This window comes from Capricornis sumatraensis, chromosome 5 (assembly GCF_032405125.1).
Source record: "Capricornis sumatraensis isolate serow.1 chromosome 5, serow.2, whole genome shotgun sequence".
NCBI lineage: Eukaryota > Metazoa > Chordata > Mammalia > Artiodactyla > Bovidae > Capricornis > Capricornis sumatraensis.
In genome coordinates this window covers 28,522,363-28,547,499 of record NC_091073.1, presented here as the reverse complement: position 1 = coordinate 28,547,499, position 25,137 = coordinate 28,522,363, and the positions used below count along the sequence as shown (strand labels likewise).

At 36.8% G+C, this 25,137-nt stretch overlaps 1 protein-coding gene across 3 annotated transcripts in view; it reads left to right on the top strand.

Moving 5' to 3' along the window:
• Positions 1-25,137, top strand: part of AGMO (alkylglycerol monooxygenase) — a 390,458-nt gene that overhangs the window by 203,940 nt on the left and 161,381 nt on the right. For all 3 annotated transcript variants that reach the window (XM_068973143.1, XM_068973141.1, XM_068973142.1), the window contains 2 exons: positions 1,204-1,286; positions 5,798-5,903. In XM_068973143.1, coding sequence (XP_068829244.1) covers positions 1,204-1,286; positions 5,798-5,903 — 189 coding nt within the window. The remainder of the gene's footprint in view (positions 1-1,203; positions 1,287-5,797; positions 5,904-25,137) is intronic.

The following is a 25,137-nucleotide window of genomic DNA, read 5'->3' as shown; positions in this document are numbered from 1 at the left end:
AGTAGATGCTCAATAAACATAATTATTAAATTTTTACATGTTAAACAAAACATACAGTTAATTTGTGATTATGACAGAGAGATATGTTGTTTTTGTTACTGACTCAAAAAAGGACTTTTGACTTATAGGTAGGAATATATAGGTTTCATCAAAGTGTGAGTGGATATGTGTAATCTCTTTCATGTATGTGTTCTCACTCATAAACACATTCTTCTTTAAATATTTTCTTTATTAAAGGCAGCTTTGGGTTTGAAACAACAAAGAGTTGGCTGATATTTAAAATAACCATTGAAAGGTGGTATTTATTCATAAAATGTAAGGGATTTCTCCATACATGAGGATACAGGTGTTTCAAAGAATTATGAAAGTCAAAACTTTAAAGAATTATTACCAAGAACACTTTAAGCAAAGTATCATTCAGTTCAGTTCAGTTCAGTCGCTCAGTCCTGTCTGACTCTTTGTGACCCCATGAATCCCAGCACGCCAGGCCTCCCTGTCCATCACCAACTCCTGGAGTCCACCCAAACTCATGTCCATCGAGTCGGTGATTCCATCCAGCCTTCTCATCCTCTCTCGTCCCCTTCTCTTCCTGCCCACAATCCCTCCCAGCATCAGGTCTTTCCAAAGAGTCAACTCTTCGCATGAGGTGGCCAAAGTATTGGAGTTTCAGCTTTAGCATCAGTCCTTCCAAAGAACACCCAGGACTGATCTCCTTTAGGATGGACTGGTTGGACCTCCTTGCAGTCCAAGGGACTCTCAAGAGTCTTCTTCAACACCACAGTTCAAAAGCATCAATTCTTCGGCACTCAGCTTTCTTCACAGTTCAACTCTCACATCCATACATGACCACTGGAAAAACCATAGCCTTAATTAGATGTATCTTTGTTGGCAAAGTAATGTCTCTGCTTTTAATATGCTATCTAAGTTGGTCATAACTTTCCTTCTAAGGAGTAAGTATCTTTTAATTTCATGGCTGCAATCATTAGAATTGTCTAATTCATTCTCCAAGTGCCCTACAAGATAACTAAATGATATTAGGAAAACCAAAATATTCCTTGTATATTCAACCTTCTTGAAAAATGTCAGTAACAAGTGATGCAACAAAAATAAAATTGGGGCTGTTATTCCCGTCAGTTTTAAATTCTAATGCTCAGTTGGCTGACCTACCTAAAGAATCCATTGGTCTCTGTGTTTGTTTGACAGGTACTATCTCAGGTCACTCTCCTTCTGAGGGTTTGCTTCATTATCCTGACTTTGACCTCCATTGGATTTCTTTTGGATCAAAGGTAAAAAGTGAAATTCTTTCCTCTTATGTAACTTTGTAATGTGATTTTAAAAATATTTGTGAAAATTTAAAATTCAGCAAACATTTGTTATTAAAAGAGTAAAGCTGAAACTGCAAATTCACACTTTCATTTTAAATGTAACAGAGTAGTGGTTTGTCTGATTTTATATCAAGTGTTCATTGTAAATCTAAGCCTTTTAGATGAAATTTAGATTTTTCAAATATATTAAGAAAACCCATTAAATAAAATGATTAATTTGGTAAAACATAGAGTATAACTCTGAGTACTAAATAAAATGTAAAAAAGATTTGAGTATTTTCCTTTGCTACTGAATAGTTCACAATATATGCCTAAATGTATGTATAGTTGTTTCTCGGTATCCATTGGAGGTTGGTTCCAGAACCTAGCCCCTCATACCAAAATTTGCAGATGCTCAAGTCCCTTATATAAAATGATGTATATATGCACAGAACCTATGCATAGGCTCCCATAAATTTAAATCATCTTTAGATCACTTATAATACCTAATACAATGTATACTGTATTATAAATCAGTATACATTGCTGTATATATGTATAAATGCTACGTAAATAGTTGCTGGCAGTGGCAAATCCAAGTTTTGTGTTTTGAAACTTTCTGAAATTTTTAAAAAATATGTTTTCATCTTAGATTGGTTGAATCTGAGATGCAAAACCCATGATTATGGAGGGCCACCAGTGTATTTAAAGTTTATGTTCTTACCCTCATACAGTACAGTATAAAAAATGTATTTATTTTTATCATTTATTTTGTTTGGCTTTTCATCCCTACTTTTCTATACTAGAAATAAAATGCATACTGAGCCACAGGAAATAGAAAACTGAGTCAGAAGACAATCTGAAATGATAACCCGGATCCAAAGCATCAGGATCACATTTTAAGGATCAAAATTCTATTGTTTGCATATACTTACTAAAATGATCAATCAGCAATAGCAACAGTATACTGCTTTTTAATGAAGACTTTTTTATTTCCATGGATACAAATAAATAAGCTGAATAGCAGGCTATAGATTTTATTGCAATAGATCCTAAGGTATAGTAAGTTATGGTATTCAGTTCAGTTCAGTTCAGTTCAGTTGCTCAGTCGTGTCTGACTCTTTGCAACCCCATGAACTGCAGCATGCCAGGCCTCCCTGTCCATCACCAACTCCTGGAGTTCACTCAAACTTATGTCCATCGAGTCGGTGATGCCATCCAGCCATCTCATCCTTTGTCGACCCCTTTTCCTCCTGCCCCAGATCCCTGCCTTTGGCCTTATTTAGGAATTTATACTATGTCATGGTGGAAAGGAAGTGAAATATTGACAATTTTCCTTTGAAACTGAGAACCAGTTAGATATGTTTGTTATTTAATGTTGGGCTGGAAACAGTGGAGAAATGAAAGAGAAAGAAAGAAAAGGCATAGAGATTTGAAAGGAATTAATAAACTAATTAGAAAATTAATTTATATTAATTAATCTAGAAATCTGAGTAGTGAATTAATTAGAAAATCCAAGGAATCTATAGGGAATGTATTCAAATTAATGGATGAATTTAAGAAAAGTTTTAAATAAATTATCAACTATATTTTTATATACTAGAAAATATAAAAAGTTTATGCAAAAGATCAAATATACCAAATACTGAGAAAAAACAGTCCTAAAAAATGAGTAGTATATCTCTAAACCATACCATAAAACTGCTGAATATTATGAAAAATAAAGAATTAAAAAATGGAGAGATACTATATTCATAGATTGGAGTACTCAGTTTTGTGAAGATTACAGTCACAGCAGTTAGTTTACATACTCAGTGCAATTTGGATTAAAATTATAAAAGTTTTCTTTCCTGTAGAATTTGACAGACTCTTTCTAAAATATATATATATGGAAATGTAATAGCCAACACAGTCTTGAGATGTTTTTTATGGCAGGAGCTGAGCTACTGGCTATCAAGATATATTATAAATTTATAATAATTAAACATGTATTATTATCATAAAGATTAGAGCAGAGAATCTAGAAACAGATCTACGCATATATAAAGAATTGATTTCTGACAAAGTCATCCCTGAAGAGCTATGGGAAAAGGAAAACGCTGTCGTTTCAGCACATGGTCTTAGAAAAATTGGATTTCCACATAGGAATAAGAAGAATAAACTTGACAAATAATTCACTCCATAAAAATTAATTCTGGTTTCAGGGGAATGTAGACTTTAAAGTGAGAGGAAAGTCAGTACAGATTCCAGCAGATAGCGTAGTAATATATGTCTGTTACCTTGGAGTAGGTAAAAATATTGAATGGTCCACAACAATCCATAATATAGATAAAATTGGTGAATTAGGTTATAATAATATTATAAAAGTCAGTTCTTCAAAAATTAACTCTTCCTAAGACAGTAAAAAAATAAAATTTTGAGGTAGAAAAAGTTGTTTGCAATTTTTTATAAACTTTGAAGATCTTACGTCAAAAATGTCTAAAATGAAAAGAATTGACAATACAAGCTGTGAAATGCTTATACTCTGCAGAAGGTGGTTTATATTGGGATACCTAATTTGAAGATTGTTTGTGTATTTCATTAAATTTGGCTGTTCAATCCCAGGTGTATACTAACCAATACACCCAAAGGCATATAAAAGAATGTTCAGAAAGCATTGTTCTTAATTAAAAAATGTGGCTAACAATCTAACTGTCCTTCCCGAGGTGAATGGATGTGTGAATATTGGTCTCTTCACACAGCAGAATACTGTGCACAAGTGAAGAATGAGCTGCGGCTATATGCAGAAATGTAGATGTATCTCACTAACAATACAGATTAAAAGATACTAGTACCAAAAAAGTGCACATGATATAATTCCATTTACAAAAAATAGAAAAAAAGATAAAAGTAAAAAATAGTTTTTAGGAATTTATGCTAAATCAATAAAAATGTAAATAAAAAGGTAGGAGATGGTATGAGTACCATAAACGATAAACAAAAGGTAGTGATTCTTTCTGCAACAGAGGGAGGGCGGAACACTGAAGAGGTGAGATGTGCCTAGGGGTGCTGATATTGAGTGGTGTTCATATGGCTGTTTGTTTGTTGAAAGTCATTGGGCTGTATATTTCTGCTTTGTGTGCTTCTTCCTATGTATGTTTTAATTCACAATATAAAAGGCCATAGAACAGAATTAATAAAAATAAATTGTTTTAAAATAGAAATTTTATTTTCTGTTTTATCATTAAAAATTACCCAAATATCAATTAGAAAATAGTTTACAGTGATGATACAAAATTATTTTACAAAGGGAGAAATTTCTTAACTTTTTGCACATACACAAAACTCATACTGCTGGGGCTGCTGCTAAGTCGCTTCAGTCGTGCCCGACTCTGTGCGACCGCATCGACGGCAGCCCACCAGGCTCCCCCATCCCTGGGATTCTCCAGGCAAGAACACTGGAGTGGGTTGCCATTTCCTTTTCCAATGCATGAAAGGGAAAAGTTAAAGTAAAGTTGTTCAGTCGTGTCCAACTTTTCGCGACCCCATGGACTGCAGCCTACCAGGCTCCTCTGTCCATGGGATTCTCCAGGCAAGAGTACTGGAGTGGGTTGCCAGTGCCTTCTCCGAAAAATCATACTACTATATTCTGAATTACTAAATAAAATATAGCTATATTATAATGATATTCATTCAATAATATTTTATTAGAAAATGTACCTGTCATAAAAATACCATTTGCCTTTTATGAAAATATGTAATTATACAAGAAGTGCTGGTTGAATTCATTGTGAAGCCTATTTGAATCTGATAAAGCAGCTTTTCACTACTGCTATTATAAGGCAATTTATAAATGCCTATATATGACCCTCAACTTTGTTTTAAATACACATACCTATTTTATGTATGTCATAATTTGAGTTTCAAGAATTCTGTATTATAAAGAAAACATTCATCACAAAATTATTGACAAAGATTTATATTCATGCTACCTATAATATCAGAATTAACAACATATTATCATGTTCCCAATATTTCACTATTCAAGCATTTATTATTTTAGACTAGTTAACTATATCAGCCCTCCTAAGTAGTCATTTATTAAATGAATGAAATATTAAGATATTGGGTGAGTGAGGGGAGTCTAGTCTCTAAACCCTAGAAATTTAGTTGTCTGATATTTTATTTGTTAGTTGAAAATGTTTCACCCCAATTCATCAATGCTCAAACTAAGTAATACATTGATCAATAATAGATTTTCTTTAAAAAGATGCATTTTGTGTCTTAGTTTAATGCCTGTTTACAAATAGCTTCAGAGGTACATACTCCTCGAATATCTTAAAACACTAGGGGTTTATTGAAAATGAAAACAAGTTATTATTAAAATAATCAGTGAATTATTAACAATTTATAGTTATGAAAATAAATCTATTAATAAACCAATACATTTTCTTATATAACAGGAAAATAAAGAACATTCAAAAGTAATGCATGTAAATGACATTTTATTTCAGACCTAAGGCAGCTGTTCTGGAAACTTTCCGTTGCTTGGTGTTCCTAATGCTCTGTAGATCAGGTCATCTGAAACCTTGCATCTCTTCTTTGTCATTTGCTTTTGAGGTAAGATATTTGCTTTAGATAGCTGTAGCAAGATTAAAAATTGGTTGCATATTTAACTCATCCATTCAACAATGTTTTTGCGTGTTTATTCTGTGACTATTACATGTGGGAGATTTTTCCCATTTACTTACAGTACTTACTTGCTGTGTTCCCTTGAGCTAGTTAATATTGTTGAGTCTCAGTTTTTTGTTCTCTAAATTTGGATTGATATCATTAACCTTCATAAAACAGTTGGACAAATTGCATCGCATGATGTTTATAAAGAAATTAGGCCATATAGTTTTTTCTCCACAAGTAGTAAAAGTGATTTTTACAGAAAAGTTCTTGGCAGAGACTGTACCATTTGAGACTTTTCCTTTTTAGGCTCTTAAGTAAAAATTGTGATTAAGATATTTAGTCCCCCAAAAAAGAGACATTTTGTCAAGTACCTGCAGATTAATAATTCTTTAGAAATTAAATCATTAATGTCATTGAGATCTTTCTACAACTGAAAATATGTTTAATTTGACCTTGTGTTGTTAGGAATAAAACTTGTCTTCTAAGAACTACATAGAAACTTTGAATACATATTTATGACTTCAGATCTTAGATGTCTGTTTAAAATATTATTTTTATCACTAATGCTTTAATGGACAAGGTTTTAGTCTTTTAAATTTAAGGTTATATCGTTTAACTTTGGTGCTAAGAAACCTGCCAACATCCCTGGAATGTGCATTGTGTAACCTTATTTAAGCATAAAACATAAATGCTAACATTTTCTCCAATGTTAATGGAAAAATTGAAGTAGACACTTTCATAACTGAGTAAAAGTTATGAGTTGGGACTGACTGTTTGGAAGAGAATTCAGTGATATGTATCAAATTGCAAATACTCTTACCCTTTGATCCAACTTCACTCCTAGGAATTTATGCTACACAAATGATATATGTGTGTGAATTAATGTATATGGGATATTAGTCATTTGTAATGGAATGCTGAAAACAGTCATTAACAATCATTAATGTCCTATTAAGCCATTAATAGGAAACTGCTTAAAAATTATGGTTAACATAATGAAGAAGAATGTGCATTTAGCAGAGGAAACAGGGAAGTCTTTAATACCAGTATGGAGCATTTATTAAAAATGCATATATATTTGAGCTTGCTCCATCATAGGGATGGCCTTCCCTACTGGCTCAGCAGTAAGGAATCTGTCTGCAGTGCAAGAGATGGAGGTTTGATCTCTGAGTCAGGAAGATCCCATGGAGAAGAAAATGGCAACCCGCTCCAGTATTCTTGCCTGGGAAATCCCATGGACAGAGGAGCCTGGAGGGCTACAGTCCATGGGGTGGCAGAGTCGAACATGACTTAGCAACTAAACAATAACAACAGGTGTGTGTGTGTGTTTGTGTGTGTAAATATATATATATAAAATGGAGAGAGAGAAAAGAAAGAGAGAGAGAATAAGACATGATACAGGAGAGTCTGTGAAATATGTGAAGTGTGCTGCCATACAAAGCACATTGTATAAAAATGAGGAAGGGGAGTAATATGCATATAAATATTTTTGTATGTTTGCAAATATTTCCAGAAATATAGTCAAGATTCTAATAAATGGTTGCCTGTGGGAAAGTGAACTGTGTGGCTCGAAGAAAGGACTAGAGGAAAGATTATTCATTAAGCTAATTTCATTTCTAAAAGTATCTGAATTAAAAATGATGAAGCATTAAATCTTAGAATTGGTATATTGGATATCATCTAATCTATATATTTAAGTAGGCATTAAATAAAATTTATACATCTACATATATTTTGTTTCTTGAGGTTACAACCCAAAATTGAAATGAAAAAGCATAAACTGTACATGTTTAATGAAGTTTAGAAATATAAATGCCAAAAAACCTTAAAATCTAAAATCATAGCGTTTTCACATTCTGTAGAAGGGAAGATATTCTAATTGTAGGGATGAAACAGTGTAATTCCAGTTAATAAACCTACTCTTAGGTATATTGTGATAGTTTATCTTAAATGCTCCAAAACAATGAGAGAACATAGGTTCTCAAGTTATCCATGTTGTAAATGTGAAAATATATGATTACAAAAACACTGGGGTTTTTGATGGTGGGATGGTGAAGGATCCAACTTCTGACTGGGATGAAATCTAGGGTTGAAATGCTACCTCTTTACGTAAGTTAGTCAGTAGGTGAAAGTGAATGTTAAGACTTGAGCCACATTGTCTAAATTTGATTCCTGGCTCAGGAACTTACTGGCTGTGTGTCCCTGCAGTTACTTGATCACTTAAAGATTCTTAGCCTTAACTTCCTCATCTGTAAAGGGAGAAACTAATAATGTCTATGAAATAGGGTTTTGAGAATTAAATGTGACAATCTATGTAAGAAATTTAGTACAGTGCTTAACACATAGTACGTGCTTAATAAATGTACAGCTCAGTTCAGTTCAGTCACTCAGTCGTGTCTGACTCTGCAAAGCCATGGACTGCAGTACACCAGGCCTCCCTGTCTATCACCAACTCTTGGAGTTTACTTAAATTAATGTCCATCGTGTCGGTGATGCCATCCAGCCATCTCATCCTCTGTCGTCCCCTTTTCCTCCTGCTCCCAATCCCTCCCAGCATCAGAGTCTTCTCCAATGAGTCAACTCTTTGCATGAGGTGGCCAAAGTATTGGAGTTTCAGCTTCAGCATCATTCCTTCCAAAGAAATCCCAGGGCTGATCTCCTTCAGAATGGACTTGTTGGATCTCCTTGCAGTCCAAGGGACTCTCAAGAGTCTTCTCCAACACCACAGTTCAAAAGCATCAATTCTTTGGCGCTCAGCTTTCTTCACAGTCCAACTCTCACATCCATACATGACCACTGGAAAAACCATAGCCTTGACTAGACGGACCTTTGTTGGCAAAGTAATGTCTCTGCTTTTCAATATGCTATCTAGATTGGTCATAACTTTTATTCCAAGGAGTAAGCGTCTTTTAATTTCATGGGTGCAATCACCATCTGCCGTGATTTTGGAGCCCCCAAAAATAAAGTCTGACACTATTTCCACTGTTTCCCCATCTCCTTCCCATGAAGTGATGGGACCAGAGGCTATGATCTTCGTTTTCTGAATGTTGAGCTTTAAGCCAACTTTTTCACTCTCCTCTTTCACTTTCATCAAGTGGCTTTTTAGTTCCTCTTCACTTTCTGCCATAAGGGTGGTGTCATCTGCATATCTGAAGTTACTGATGTTTCTCCTGGCAATCTTGATTCCATCTTGTGCTTCTTCCAGTCCAGCGTTTCTCATGATGTACTCTGCATAGAAGTTAAATAAGCAGGGTAACAATCTATAGCCTTGACATACTCCTTTTCCTCTTTGGAACCAGTCTGTTGTTCCATGTCCAGTTCTAACTGTTCCTTCCTGACCTGCATATAGGTTTCTCAAGAGGCAGGTCAGGTGGTCTGGTATTCCCATCTCTTTCAGAATTTTCCACAGTGTATCGTGATCCACACAGTCAAAGGCTTTGGCATAGTCAATGAAGCAGAAATAGATGATTTTCTGGAACTCTCTTGCTTTTTCCATGATCCAGTGGATGTTGGCAATTTGATCTCTGGTTCCTCTGCCTTTTCTAAAACCAGCTTGAACCTCTGGAAGTTCACAGTTCACGTATTGCTGAAGCCTGGCTTGGAGAATTTTTTTTTTTAATTTTTATTTTTACTTGATTTTGCTTTACAATACTGTATTGGTTTTGCCATACATTGACATGAATCTGCCACGGGTGTACATGAGTTCCCAATCCTGAACCCCCCTCCCACCTCCCACCCCATATCATCTCTCTGGATCTTCCCCGTACACCAGCCCCAAGCATCGTGTATCCTGTATCGAACATAGACTGGCAATTCGTTTCTTACATGATAGTATACATGTTTCAGTGCCATTCTGACTTGGAGAATTTTGAGCATGACTTTACTAGCCTGTGAGATGAGTGCAATTGTGTGGTAGTTTGAGCATTGGAGATAGCTTAGAATACTGGGGGAAAAAAAAACATTGATTTTGAAGTCACACAAATCTAAGTGCCATCTCCAGCTCTGCCAATTGGTTTTATGACCCTGAGTGATTATCTAAAATAAACACACCTTAATTCTCTCCATGAAAAAGGAGAATAAAAAACAGATGAAAGTTTATTTTTAAATTCAAAGCAGTAAGAAGATAGTCTGTAAAACCTACCATAATATCTGGCATGTAAGTAATAATTGTATCAACTTATCTATATAATATACCCATACAAACTACATACATACATTTAAAATAATATTTTGAGGACTACATCATTTAAAGCAATGAAAACATGAACCTGAGAATATCTGCTTATTAGTTGATCCCAAAAGGACATGCCATGTCTATAAATTTAGACCTCAAAATGTTTTAAAATCTGATTTACACTTTTTGTTGAAATCATTAAGATGGAAGCATATCACTGTAAAAAATGTTACTGGCTCAGTCATGTTTGACTCTGCAACCCCATGGACTGTAGCCTTGTTCATGGAATTCTCCAGGCAAGAATATTGGACTGGGTAGCCATTCTCTTCTCCAGAGGATATTTATGGCACAGGGACAGACCTGGAGCAGATTCTTTACCGTCTGAGCCACCAGGGAAGCCCCATTATTTTAAAATGGTAAACAAACTTGTATCTGCTGAAGATGCACACAAGAGGTGGGTAGGATTTGAACAAGCAGAGGGGAAGGTGAAGAGCACTTGACTGGCTGAAGGGAGATTACAGGGAAAGGTCTGGGGGCAAGGGTGACCATGAATGGTCTGAGTGGTGAGATGAACCTGGTAAGAAAAGCCCAGATAAATAAATCCTTGCAGAAGACAGAACCAGCTTGCCTAATGCTCTAAGTGACGAAAGGAAACATTTATTCAGTACTCACTGATTGTCTCGGCCGGGCAAAAGCACAGCAAAAGCCTTGTCTGTGTGGAGCTTGATTTTAATAAGTGTAGTGTTAATTTTTGATTTCTGGAAAAACTTACCACAAATTTAATCACTTAATACTAAACACATTCACTGTCTAACAGTTTCCAGAGATTGGGAGGTCAGGCACTGTTTAAACTTCATGCTCATCTCTCTGCTTTGGGTCTCAAAAGGCCGCATTGCAGGTGTTGGCTAGATAGCATTTTCATCTTGGGATTTAACTATGGAAAAATCCACTTCCAGCTCTCTCAGGGTGTTGACAGGATTCATTGCTTTGCACTCGTATGACTTAGGGCCTCACTTTCTGGGGCTTTTGACTGGAGGCTGCCCTGGAGGTCCCCGAGGCCGCCCGTGGGTCCTGGCCATGTGGGCTTCCTCCACATGATGGTCTACTTCATCAGGCTCTAAGGAGAAACTCTCCCTTCGGGGAAGGCTCAGACCCTCTTTTAAAGGCTTTCACCTGTTACAGCCTGGCTCATCCAGGATCAGTTCAGTTCAGTCGCTCAGTCATGTCTGACTCTTTGCGACCCCATGGACTGCAGCGCACCAGCCTTCCCTGTCCATTAGCAACTCCCGGAGCGTACTCAAACTCAAGTCCGTTGTGTTGGTGATGCCATCCAACCATCTCATCCTCTGTTGGATGAAATCCAACCTTCTCCTCCTGCCTTCAATAGTTCCCAGCATCAGGGTCTTTTCCAATGAGCCGGTTCTTTGCATCAGGTGGCCAAAGGATTGGAGTTTCAGCTTCAGCATCAGTCCTTCCAATGAATATTCAGGACTGATTTCCTTTAGGATGGACTGGTTGGATCTCCTGGCAGTCCAAGGGACTCTCAAGAGTCTTCTCCAACACCACAGTTCAAAAGCATCAATTTCTTAGGCACTCAGCTTTCTTTATAGTCCAACTCTCACATCCATACGTGACGACTGGAAAAACCAGAGCTTTGACTAGATAGACCTTTGTTGGTAAAGTAATGTCTCTGCTTTTTAATATGCTGTCTATGTTGGTCATAGCTTTTCTTTTAAGGAGGAAAGGTCTTTTAATTTTATGGCTGCAGTCACCATCATCAGTGATTTTGGAACCTCCAAAAATATTTCCACTACTTTCCTTCTTGCTTGCTGAACTCCAGGCATGTGCAGTGCTCTAGGAATGTGCTCACTCTACCCTGTCTTGAAACTTGGCTCTTGATTTTTCCTTTACCTTTTCTTTCCCAGCAATCCACCTGGCCTTCCCCTTGTATCACGTCTGAACTGAAATTCCACCAGCCTTCCTTGGGCACCATTTTTTTTTTGTTATTTTCTAATTCTGCCTCCTCTGCTCCTGACTTGTTTTTCACTCTAGTATTTATCATTATCTAATGGGAAACAAGTGGAAACAGTGTCAAACTTTATTTTTGGGGGCTCCAAAATCACTGTAGATGGTGACTGCAGCCATGAAATTAGAAGAGGCTTACTCCTTGGAAGAAAAGTTATGACCAACCTAGATAGCATATTCAAAAGCAGAGTACTTTTCCGACTGAGGTCCATCTAGTCAAGGCTATGGTTTTTCCAGTAGTCATGTATGGATGTGAGAGTTGGACTGTGAAGAAGGCTGAGTGCCGAAGAATTGATGCTTTTGAACTGTGGTGTTGGAGAAGACTCTTGAGAGTCCGTTGGACTGCAAGGAGATCCCACCAGTCCATTCTGAAGGAGATCAGCCCTGGGATTTTTTTGGCAGGAATGATGCTAAAGCTGAAACTCCAGTACTTTGGCCACCTCATGCGAAGAGTTGACTCATTGGAAAAGACTTTGATGCTGGGAGGGATTGGGGGCAAGAGGAGAAGGGAACAACAGAGGATGAGATGGCTGGATGGCATCACTGACTCGATGGATGTGAGTCTGAGTGAACTCCAGGAGATAGCGATGGACAGGGAGGCCTGGCATGCTTCGATTCATGGGGTCGCAAAGAGTCGGACACGACTGAGCGACTGAACTGAACTGAATATATATATATATATATGTTTTATAAATATATATATTTATAAAATTCAGTAAACAAGAAGGAAAATAGTGGAAATATATATATTTAAATATATAAATGTGTATAATATTAACACACACACATATATATATGTCTGAGTTACTGTCTGTACCTTCTCCAACTGTGACACTCAACCTTGAGTGGCCCCATGATTCCCGCCACTGCTGTTTATGACCTGTCAGCCTGTGTACTCCCCTCCCCAGAATGTGGGTGAGACTTATGGATGCTTCTGGCCAATAGAATATGGTCAAGACAATATAGTCAAGACTCTTTAACACCTATTTATTGATTCAGCAACTATTGAGTGGACACTGACATTCCCTACTTGGTAGCTGTTACCAAAATGGAGGAGAGCAAGTTGCTGGACTTTTCACCTGACATAGAATTCTGAATTTTGAGTGACTTCAAATGACAAGTCGTAGGTAGTCAGAAGTCCCTTGTTACCCAAATGGTTGATTAAAATACATGCATCAGAAAGTGAAGAGAGGCTTAGCAGTTCTTGGTATCACATACATAGGTCTTCCTTTCTTCTTTTTTTTAAAGTAACATTCAACCTTCCTTGGTGTTTAAGTTATCCATTACTATATAAAAAAGAACCCAAAACTTAATGGCTTAAAATGATGAAGATTTATTATTTCTCACAGTTGTGTGGTATTTCCATTGCTGCTTTAATGTAAACTCATTCATCAGATGATATTCAGCTTAGAGGTCAGCTGTGCTGGACATACAAAAGGGTCACATGAGGGGGCTCCATTTTGGCTGTTAGTGGGAACATCTTTATTTTCACTCCATGAGACCTCTCACTCTCTAGTAAACCAGACCAGGTTTTTAACGTGGCAGTTTCAGGTTCATGACAATGGAATCTGCCACACTTCTTGGAGCCAAGGCTCTGAAACTCAAAAAGTGTCAGTCCTGCCATATTCCATTGGTCAAAGAACATCACCAGGCCAGTCACTGTTCAAGGAGTGGAAAAGTAGACTCCATCTCTTGATTAGAAGAATAGTCAATTATAAAAGAGTATGCCAGTCTACCACAGATGGATTTTATATTATTTAGGTTTATCTCACATTGATGATTGGTTTATCACAGGACATAGACATGTTTGTCTGGAGACATCTTAGCTGATTTTTTTCAGCTATACACCTGGCCTCATAATGAATATAAAGAATAGACTGCACCCAACGTTTAATCATGAAATACATACTAGTCTACCATAAACTTAACTTTTGGATTTAAGGGGGAAAATAACACACATGCATACACACACACACTGACTTATGAACATTCATAGTATACAGTTTTGACTAATCTATTTTAATTTTATTCAAGCCTCAAATATTTTATCAACTATACAGAGTTCGCATTTGTGAATTATAGGTCTGTTTTAAATAATACTTTCTTCATATCAACTCATAACTTTTTCCATTATATAGTATTTATTATACACTAAATCAAATAAAGCAACTTTTAAAAGACAATAAAATTAAAGCCACCCACCTTAAAACTAAATGTTACAATACCAGTGAGGTATTATTAACACCATGACCTGCTACCTGGGTGATCCTGCTCTATTTCACACTCCCACACATACTGCCATTGTTCTGTACGGTACGTTTACGTTGCTATGCTTTTTTCTAAACAAACCCCAATTTTTCCATATATTCTTGAACTTATCACTAAACAATATTTAATTTATTTTAAAGCTTTTTGAGTATAATACAATGATACCATATTATACATAGTTTCCTGCAATTTCCTTTAATTTACTGAATATCTTCTTTCTAAAATGTATCCTTTTAGTTGCATGTGGTTGTAGATTCTATACATGTTATATAACTATATCCAGTATCCATTCTCCAGTGTTTGCTTCCAGCTTTTACAATGCTACAGTGAAAATCCATGCACACATCTAGTGAACGTAAAATATATATGGTTTCTCTAGGGTTATACAGCTGGATATGGAATTGCTGGATTATAGGAAATGTAGCCTGATTACATTCTTCAGTTCAGTTCAGTTCAGTCGCTCAGTCGTGTCCGACTCTTTGCAACCTCATGAATTGCAGCATGCCAGGCCTCCCTGTCCATCACCAACTTCTGGAGTTTAAGAGAATGCAAATTATTTTTCCAAAGTGATTTTAAAATTTACCACTGAAAGAGTATACACTCCCTCTCCAAAATTGAAATTGTCAGATATCTTAACTTTTGTTTCTTTTTGGAGATTAAATGATTGCTCAATATATTCCTAATAACTATTCTTTTGCTTATTACTGAGGATGGCCATTATTCCATCTTTATTGGTTATTTATTTTTCTTTTCCAGTGATATGCACTTGTATGTCATTACCCATTTCCCTATTCAGTTGTTATTTAGTTCTTCTGCTTTTAAGAAATTCTATGTAGGATACCATTCCTTCATCACATTTGTTAAAAAGCTTTCCCTAGCTTGTAGTTTGTCTCACTGCCCCTGTATTGAACTCAGATGGATTTTATTTCTATAGAGTGAAAGTGAAGTCACTTAAGGTGTGTCCAACTCATTGAAACACCATGGACTGTAGTCTGCCAGGCTCCTCCATCCATGGGATTTCCCAGGCAAGAATATGGGAGTTGGTTGCCCATATAATTGTATACTACCTCCACACATAAAGATGGTATTACTAAATCATTCATTATTACCAATTCAGATAAATATACACTTTTCCCCCATACATAGTGCTAAATATATCCAGCTACAGTTCTTCTTGTAACTACTAGCATAAGTCTGTATGAATCTTATCTATAATTATGAAAAAATATAAAACATATAATGTGAACTTTAATTCCACAAGCATGACTGACTTATCATTTATTGACTATTTAAGTTTTAAATACATCTATCAGAATTTCTTGTATCCTATTTTAGGAGAGAGTACTCAAACTTAAAATTAATTCAAAATCTTTACATCATAGCAGAACTGCTAAAATGTACTGGAAGGCTTCTGTATCTATGATGCTATGTTACAGAGAATTGCGGCTTCTATTAAACAATGCAATTATTAGCCATTACTTTCTGTTCAGTAGCTATTTATCTTTGAGCTTCCCTGGTAGCTCAGTCAGTAAAGAATCTGCCCGCAGTACAGGAGACCTGAGTTCTATCCCTGAGTCAGGAAGATTCCCTGGAGAAGGAAATGACAACACGCTCGAGTATACTTGCCTGGAAAATCCTATGGACAGAGTAGCCTGGAGGGTTTGAAGAGTTGGACACAAGTTAGTGACTAAACCACCGCTAGCTATTTATCCAGAAGGTGAATGTAAGCCGCTTCACCAACCAGATCACAGTTCCAGAAAGTAAAACCTTGTGTACTCCGTGAATTGAGAAATTTGAAAACTACTTATATGTGACATATAAGAGAATATGTTTTATAGGACATTAGAGAGTTTTATTTTGAGGAAAATATGCGACAGCCACAGAATAGAATAAACACACATTGATATTATTAGCAAATTTCCTTTAGATTTTTTTATGTATTCATATAATAAACTTTGACTGTGTGGCTCACAACAAACTGTGTAAAATTTTTAAAGAGATGGGAATACCGAACCACCTGACCTGCCTCCTGAGAAATCTCCATGCAGGCCAGGAAGCAACAGTTAGAACTGGCCACGGAACAACAGACTGGTTCCAAATCAGGAAAGGAATACTTCAAGGCTGTATATTGTCACCCTGCTTATTTAACTTCTATGCAGAGTACATCATGAGAAACACTGGGCTGGATGAAACACAAGCTGGAATCAAGATTGCCAGGAGAAATATCAATAACCTTAGACATGCAGTTGGATGACACCATCGTTGTGGCAGAAAGCAAAGAACTAAAGAGCCTCTTGATGAAAGTGAAGGAGGAGAGTCAAAAAATTGGCTTAAAACTCAACATTCAAAAAACTAAGATCATGGCATCCAGTCCCATCACTTCATGGCAAATAGATGGGGAAGCAATGGAAACAGTGACAGACTTTATTTTGGGGGACTCCAAAATCATTACAGATGGTGACTGCTGCCATGAAATTAAAAGATGCTGGCTCCTTGGAAAAAAAGCTAGGACCAACCTAGACAGCATATTAAAAAGCAGAGGTGTTACTTTGCCAACAAAGGTCTGTTTAGTCAAAGCTATGGTTTTTCCAGTAGTCATGTATGGATGTGAGAGTTGGACCATAAAGAAAGCTGAGTGCTGAAGAATTGATGCTTTTGAACTGTGGTCTTGGAGAAGACTCTTGAGAGTCCCTTGGATTGCAAGGAGATCCAACCAGTCCATCCTAAAGGAAATCAGTCCTGAATATTCATTGGAAGGACTGATGCTGAAGCTGAAACTCCAATACTTTGGCCACCTCATGTAAAGAACTGACTCGTTTGAAAAGACCCTGATGCTGGGAAAGATTGAAGGTGGGAGGAAAAAGGGACAACAGAGGATGAGATGGTTGGATGGCATCACCGACTCAATGGACATGAGTTTGAGTAAGGTCCTGGAGTTGGTAATGGACAGGGAGGCCTGGTGTGCTGCAGTCCATGAGGTTGCAAAGAGTCAGACACAACTGACTGACTGAACTGAACTGATAATAAACTTATTCATTCTTTTGTCTTTACCTCTAATTCAGATTAAGTATTACTGCCACTTTCTTTTGACATGTTTTCATTCTTTCATTTTCCCTTATATTCCTTGTGTATTTAGTATCTAAAGATATGCATATTTCAAGGTATATTATCACACACAAATAGCAAATACTCTGCTCCAGGTCCTATGCAGAGAGCTTTATATATGTAAACTCATTCATAGTGTATATGTATCTCTCATGTCCATTCATTTATAGTTTTATAAGAGTACTTAAAAGATATTTAATGCATTGAATGCAGAGCAGGCTAAGTAGCAAGTGAAAATAAACTGATTAGGATGATTTATATGACGCCCCTTTAAAAAAAAGATCTTCTGACTGTGTTTTTTCTAGAAATAATTTATTTTTCTTTCTATAAAATACTTAGTAAACAAAATAATATTAAAATATGCTGCTGCTCTTTTGTCTTATGATAGAAGGAAGAAACATTTGACACTGGATTGTGATGAGCACATTAAAATTCCTGAAATTTACTGACCTTTGTGTGGGATTTCAAAATAAATTTTGAATCTACATATGAGAAAATGTTAATCTATAATAATTTTCTACTTATCATCTTATTCTATAAAGATGGTTAGAAATTAAGAGGTATAAATATCTTATATTTTACCCACCCATCCCTTTTCCCTTCGGCTTTTATTTAAAAAGTATAAGAATAGACATCTAACAAGTATGGTTGCTTTTGCAAATACTATGGCTTCAAGGACATTTTCACCATCAAGCACTTTTATCTGCCTTTTAATATTATGTATATTACTAAGAATGCTATTAATAATTTTATATATTTCTGTTAACATACTCAAATCATCAGAGCATAGGTGTTTTAAGGAGAATTTTATCTATGAATATATTGAGTTTTTTAGAAAATATGTTTTACAATGCATTTCTCTCTGTATAGTTTTTGTTTGTTTACTTGGTCTTGATTTTCTGCCTGCTTAACTTTTCTTGTTTGGAAATAGGAGTGCCAAGAATAGATTAACCACAAGAGCAAATATGTTGAATTTTTTTCAGTATCACAAACTTTGGAATTCTGAGTGACTTCTAAAATTGATACCATCTCTCTTAATTATATTGCTTAGATAAAAACAGAAGTATAGGAATGTTAGAAGTCTAGCATTCTGCATTGCCCCTTCCTGGTTCAGTGGAACCAGTTTCCGTCCTGGTGAGTCACATAACTCTACATTTTTCATGGCTATCCTTTTACCTGCCTTATTTGTGGGCATAATCTACCAATGTCAGCATAGTGAATTACGAGCAGCAGCTTAAGGTAAACATCATTTACTCATAAGAAATTATTTCCACATCACCTTGGTTTTTGACTTGGCATTAAGAAAAAAGAAAAAAAAAGAAAACCTGTCCTTTTTTATAATCACCTGTCATACATTTGAAATAACAAAGAGCCTCGAATTCTGCCTTCACTAGCCTGAGTGTGCCGTGCGCTGTGCTATGATTTATGACCTGAGCATCCGACACCCTCCATGCACTAACAAGACTGCCCACTGCATTTGAAATATACCCCCCCTCCAATGAAAGCAAACACAGCCTTGTGTTATAAAGCTTTGTCTGCATTCAAGGAATTAAACACACATGAGTTCTAATTTTTAGTCTTCTTTTGGCATTGCCTTTAAAAATGGCTAAAATAAGATGCATGGGTGAACAGGATTTCATATACTAGATGAGGGCTCTAAGGGGAATCCTGACCTCAAGAAAAAGGTGCAGGGATATTTGGCAGAATGTCAACATGGTTTCCACTAGAACATGACAGAGACTCATTATGGGCTTGCTGTTGCCTGTGAGCTGGTTTCACTACCATCAACTATGAGGCCAGAATGCCTGGTTCCAGATGCTCTTGCCAATTGACCGTAAAATTGCTATGCATTTCTGGCCAAACCTGAGATTTTGAAAACTCCCCTCCCCCTCCCCTCAACACCCTAACCCCCAATTCCCTCTAAAAAGCTGCTCATTATTCTTCCTTTGCCCCCTGATCTCAGCAAAAGAAATACTTCTGGAATCAATTAGAAATGTCTGCCCTTGATGAGGTTTGCACGTGAGTTTGGAGTTGTGAGGCTTTGATAGCGGCAGCCAACAGCTGCAGTTTCAGGTGGTAAAATCTAAGAAGGAATTTTCCAGGGTTTATTTACCATCATAAAAATTTTAAAAATAGGCAAGACACATTAAGAGACTGACTCCTATGCCTTTGAAAGTGAGTTAAATTTGGATCTTGTGTTTATTTTATCCACAATGAACAAGCTGGAGCTCCGATAGGGGGTATCTTTTCATTCCTTTAATAGATTGTGCCAAAAGATTATAAATTCTGGAGATAGGGATCTCCTTTCTGAAGGTAATAGCTAAAAAACATCTGTTATTTCTTCTGTCATATTAATTGTTTGAAAGTAAAGATAGTCAAGGTTAATGGAAATCAGAATCCACCTTATGAATATAAGGTGAATAGTGTAGTACATTTGATACTCTTTTTCTCTCTAGCTATATGTGTATATAAGTTATTTAATACAAAAACTGCAATAAGGACTTTTTCCTTTATAAATATAGTTATTTGGTAAGTCTTTGTTAGTTCTTATTTGATAAGATACTATCAGCATTTTTTTTAATTTATGTGTTCCACTAAAACACATCAGCTATTCGAGCATGAAAATGAAATTTTTCTAAAGCCAAACTAAAAGGCATAGTAACACAGGTATCCAAATTATGACCTGGCACAAGTCCTTTTCCTTCCTGAGTACATGATATGCTTCCTGGAAGCCTGCTTTTGTTCCTCCCACTGGCTAAAAAGAAGAAAAACTTTCAGGCACTAAAAGTTTCAATCATGCCTTTAAGAAATGCTATGATTTTTGTTTTCCTCTATGGTGGAGATGGTGGTGGTGTTGGTAGTTAGTTACTAGGTTAAGTCTGACTGTTTGCCACCCCATGGACTATAGCCCTCCAGGCTCCTCTGTTCATGGGATTTCCCAGGCAAGAATAGTGGTATGGGTTGCCATTTCATTTTTCTCAGAGAATGACCATTAAATGCTGAGTTTTAGTTCCCAGAACAGCCTAGTCTATAGTTAAATGGAACTGTAAGCACCTGTTACTTCCTCTTAAAGTAATGTGGTTTCTATTTATATAATGATGGTGGGTATGTGGAAGGAATTTTATGTCTATTTCTTTGATAGTATCATCATATTTAAAGACCATAGAGATAAGTTTAAATTTGAATTTTTATGAGAACTCTCTCCACATGTGCAGACATCTGCCTACCAATCAGTGTGGTTTCTAGGTTGAAATATATTAGTTAGTAGAACTAAATGAATAAATGACTGAATTATCAAGTGTACCTAAAATATGATTCAATTTTATCATATTCATAGAATAACTTTAGTTTTTCAGTAGGCTACCTAATGTCACATGTATGACACAATGTAATGAAGGTAAAAAAGATACCTATATTTTGCCTAATAGTTTCCTGGGTAAATTACCATATCAACAACAACAAGAACAAAACAAAACAAGGCTGAACAACTTAATTTCCATCTTTCAAAAACAATGCCTTGTTCCTTCTCAATATCCTCCATATGCTCTTCATGTAATTGGTAAGCCAAAATTCCTTGTATTGAGCAAAATAAAATAAAACAAAAACCCTATATGTAGTCTTTAACAACATCCTAAAAGTTACTTCCCTGTGATCAACTTGTTACAGAAAGGAAAAGGTGACTAATTAGTTTATTCCTTTTATCTGAGATGAAATGTCCCATGTGCCACCTTTTTCTAAATATGTTCAAATCTAAGAGCAAAATCCAGCTATTTGGTAGTAAACCCACTGACAATAGAAACAGTCTCTTCATGGAGGAAGATCCTTGAAGAGATCAGATAAGACTACAAACCTGGTAATAACCATCTGGACATGCAATCTCAGAGAAAAGCACTCTAGCTGATGGAGGATTATTACCTGATGCCCTTGCTTATGACTCCTAGTTTGCTTTCTCAGTGGTATTATCTTCTCTTTATGCTTACATAAAGGATCCAGAAATTAGACGATACAGATTAAAAACTGATATGAATTTTCAAGAGTTTACACTGTATTTTACATTATTTCTTCCAAAACTAATTACTTAATTAGGTATTTGTAAGGAATTTGGTCTAGCGGGCAGCATAGGAGGGTTCAGTTCAGTTCAGTCACTCAGTTCTGTCTGACTCTTTGCAACCCCATGAATTGCAGCACTCCAGGCCTCCCTGTCCATCACCAACTCCCGGAGTTCACCCAAACTCATGTCCATCGAGTTGGTGATGCCATCCAGCCATCTCATATTCTAACGTCCCCTTCTCCTCCTGCCCCCAATCCCTCCCAGCATCAGGGTCTTTTCCAATGAGTCAACTCTTCACATGAGGTGGCCAAAGTATTGGAGTTTCAGCTTTAGCATCAGTCCTTCCAAAGAACACCCAGGACTGATCTCCTTCAGGATGGACTGGTTGGATCTCCTTGCAGTCCAAGGGACTCTCAAGAGTCTTCTCCAACACCACAGTTCAAAAGCATCAATTCTTCGGCACTCAGCTTTCTCCACAGTCCAACTCTCACATCCATACATGACCACTGGAAAAACCATAGCCTTGACTAGAAGGACCATTGTTGGCAAAGTAATGTCTCTGCTTTTGAATATGCTATTTAGGTTGGTCATAACTTTCCTTCCAAGGAGTAAGTGTCTTTTAATTTCATGGCTGTAATCACCATCTGCAGTGATTTTGGAGCCCCCCAAAATAAAAATCTCTCACTGTTTCCACTGTTTCCCCATCTATTTGCCATGAAGTGATGGGACCAGATGTCACAGGTTTCAAACTATGTACTTTAAAGAGAAAAACAGATAAAATAGATGCTATTGTTTTACATTCATATGATTCATTCACTAATAAGAATGGAATTCTGAGGAATCTGTGGGAAACGAAGAACTGAGTCCGTGAGATTTTTCTGTACATGATATGTGAGAACATAAAGAGACAGTGCAGGGACAATAATAATCCGAATTATGCTTTGTGAGAATTTAACTGCACCTTCATATAATCACCACTGTGCCCTTTTCAGCCTACACAATCACTCCGAATGAATGCCTAATCAAAATAGATTTCAAAAGTTTGCCTGTTGTAAATTCGCTTCCCAGACAAGATTCCTTCCTGGTGAAGATGGAGCTCAGAAGGGTTCCAAACCACTAGAACTGAATTCAAGTCATTGGATTGTAACCTGGAGCAAATTTGTGAATGGGAAAACACTGGTTATTGAAATACTGAAACCAGGACCAACGATGTAAACTTACAGCAAGTCTTTACCAAGGCTCTCTAAGAAAATCTATGTCAAAAAACTGATAATAACTGTACATAGAAAGTGCTACCAACATTCAGCAAGATTGTTATGGTCATTGTGCCTAGAGCAAAAGCAACCAGAGTAATATATTCCTTCCATTTTGTTCTCCTAAAGTGATAATTGTAATTCACTGAGGTGTCACTCACAGAAAAATGTCTCAATATGAGGCACATGAGTGGTTTACAATAAGCACATGGAAGCGTTTAATCCAAATGCATTAGGCAGATAATTTAGAAAAACTTTGTTTGCTTTTCCATTATTTTGTTAGTGATATATGGAAATCAGAGTGCAAAAAATATTTTTCTCAGTTTGCTAATTAACCTTCAGATGATTGCTGAAAGCTATGGATAATTATCCATTAGATTTACATTACTTTAAAACCAACAAGAAAACTAAGATCATGGCATCTCCTCCCGTCACTTCATGGGAAATAGATGGGGAAGCAATGGAAACAGTGACAGACTATTTTGGGAGGCTCAAAAATCACTACAGATGGTGACTGGAGCCATGAAATTACAAGACACTGGCTCCTTGGAAGAAATGCTATGACAACCTAGACAGCATATTAAAAAGCAGAGATGTTACTTTGCCAACAAAAGTCTTTCTAGTCAAAGCTATGGTTTTTCCAGTGGTCATGTATGGATGTGACAGTTGGACTATAAAGAAAGCTGAGCACCAAAGAATTCATGCTTTGAACTGTGGTGTTGGAGAAGACTTTTGAGAGTCCATTGGACTGCACGGAGATCCAACCAGTCCATCCTAAAGGAAATCAGTCCTGAATATTCATCGGAAGGACTGATGCTGAGGCTGAAATTCCGGTACTTTGGCTATGTGATGTGAAGGGCTGACTCGTTTGAAAAGACCCTGATGCTAGGAAAGATTGAAGGTGGGAGGAGAAGGGGATGACAGAAGATGAGATGGTCGGATGCCATCACCAACTTGATGGACATGAATTTGAGCAAGCTCTGAGAGTTGGTGATAGACAGGGAAGCCTAGTGTGCTGCACTACATGGGAAACACAAAGAGTCAGATATGACTGTGCAACTGAACTGAACTGAACTAAAACCAACAAATAAAATGATAGACTGATTTCAATCTACAATGGTACTTTAAGCTCAGTCTTATTTCATTATTCCAGAGGAAAATCTTCATATGAAAATCAGGGCGATTCTTTCCTTATATTTAACTCTAGTAACAAAGGTCCATCTAGTCAAGGCTATGGTTTTTCCTGTGGTCATGTATGGATGTGAGAGTTTGACTGTGAAGAAGGCTGAGCGCCAAAGAATTGATGCTTTTGCACTGTGGTGTTGGAGAAGACTCTTGAGAGTCCCTTGGACTGCAAGGAGATCCAACCAGTCCATTCTGAAGGAGATCAGCCCTGGGATTTCTTTGGAAGGAATGATGCTGAAGCTGAAACTCCAGTACTTTGGCCACCTCATGCGAAGAGCTGATTCATTGGAAAAGACTCTGATGCTAGGAGGGATTGGGGGCAGGAGGAGAAGGGGACGACAGAGGATGAGATGGCTGGATGGCATCACTGACTCGATGGACGTGAGTCTGAGTGAACTCCAGGAGTTGGTGATGGACAGGGAGGCCTGGCATGCTGTGATTCATGGGGTCACAAAGAGTTGGATGCGACTGGACCGAACTGAATAATGGCCCTGAAAAAGTGCGTTATCTCACTACAAATACACAAATGTTACAAAGTAGCAAATGGAAGGGACTCTAGCCAAAGCTATAGTAAATTAATTCATGTTTGAGAATACCTGTTCACAATTAATCATAGGGTTGGTGATGGACAGGGAGGACTGGCGTGCTGCAGTTCATGGGGTGGCAAAGAGTCGGACACGACTGAGCGACTGAACTGAACTGAACTGATATTCCAGATATAAATATGACACCACCAAAGAAACTAATAAAGCTTCAATAACTGACCCTAAAGAAATGGAGATATATGAGCTGTCATAAAAAGATTTTAGAATAATCTTTTAAAGGAAGTTTAGTGAACTACAAGAAAACACAGAAACTAAACTATCAAAACAATGTGTGAACAAAATGAAAAGTTTGACCAGGAAATAGCAACCATAAAAACAAAACAAAACAAAGCAACAGAAAAACTAGAGTTGTAAAATACTAAACCTGAACTGAAGAATTCAATAGAGGTTTTCAAGTTAGATGTGACCACACAGAAGAAAGATTCAGCTACCTAGAGGATAAGATATTTGAAATTATACAGTCAGAGGGTCAAAAAATGAAAAAGTAAAAAAAGCCTACTATGAGAATGGG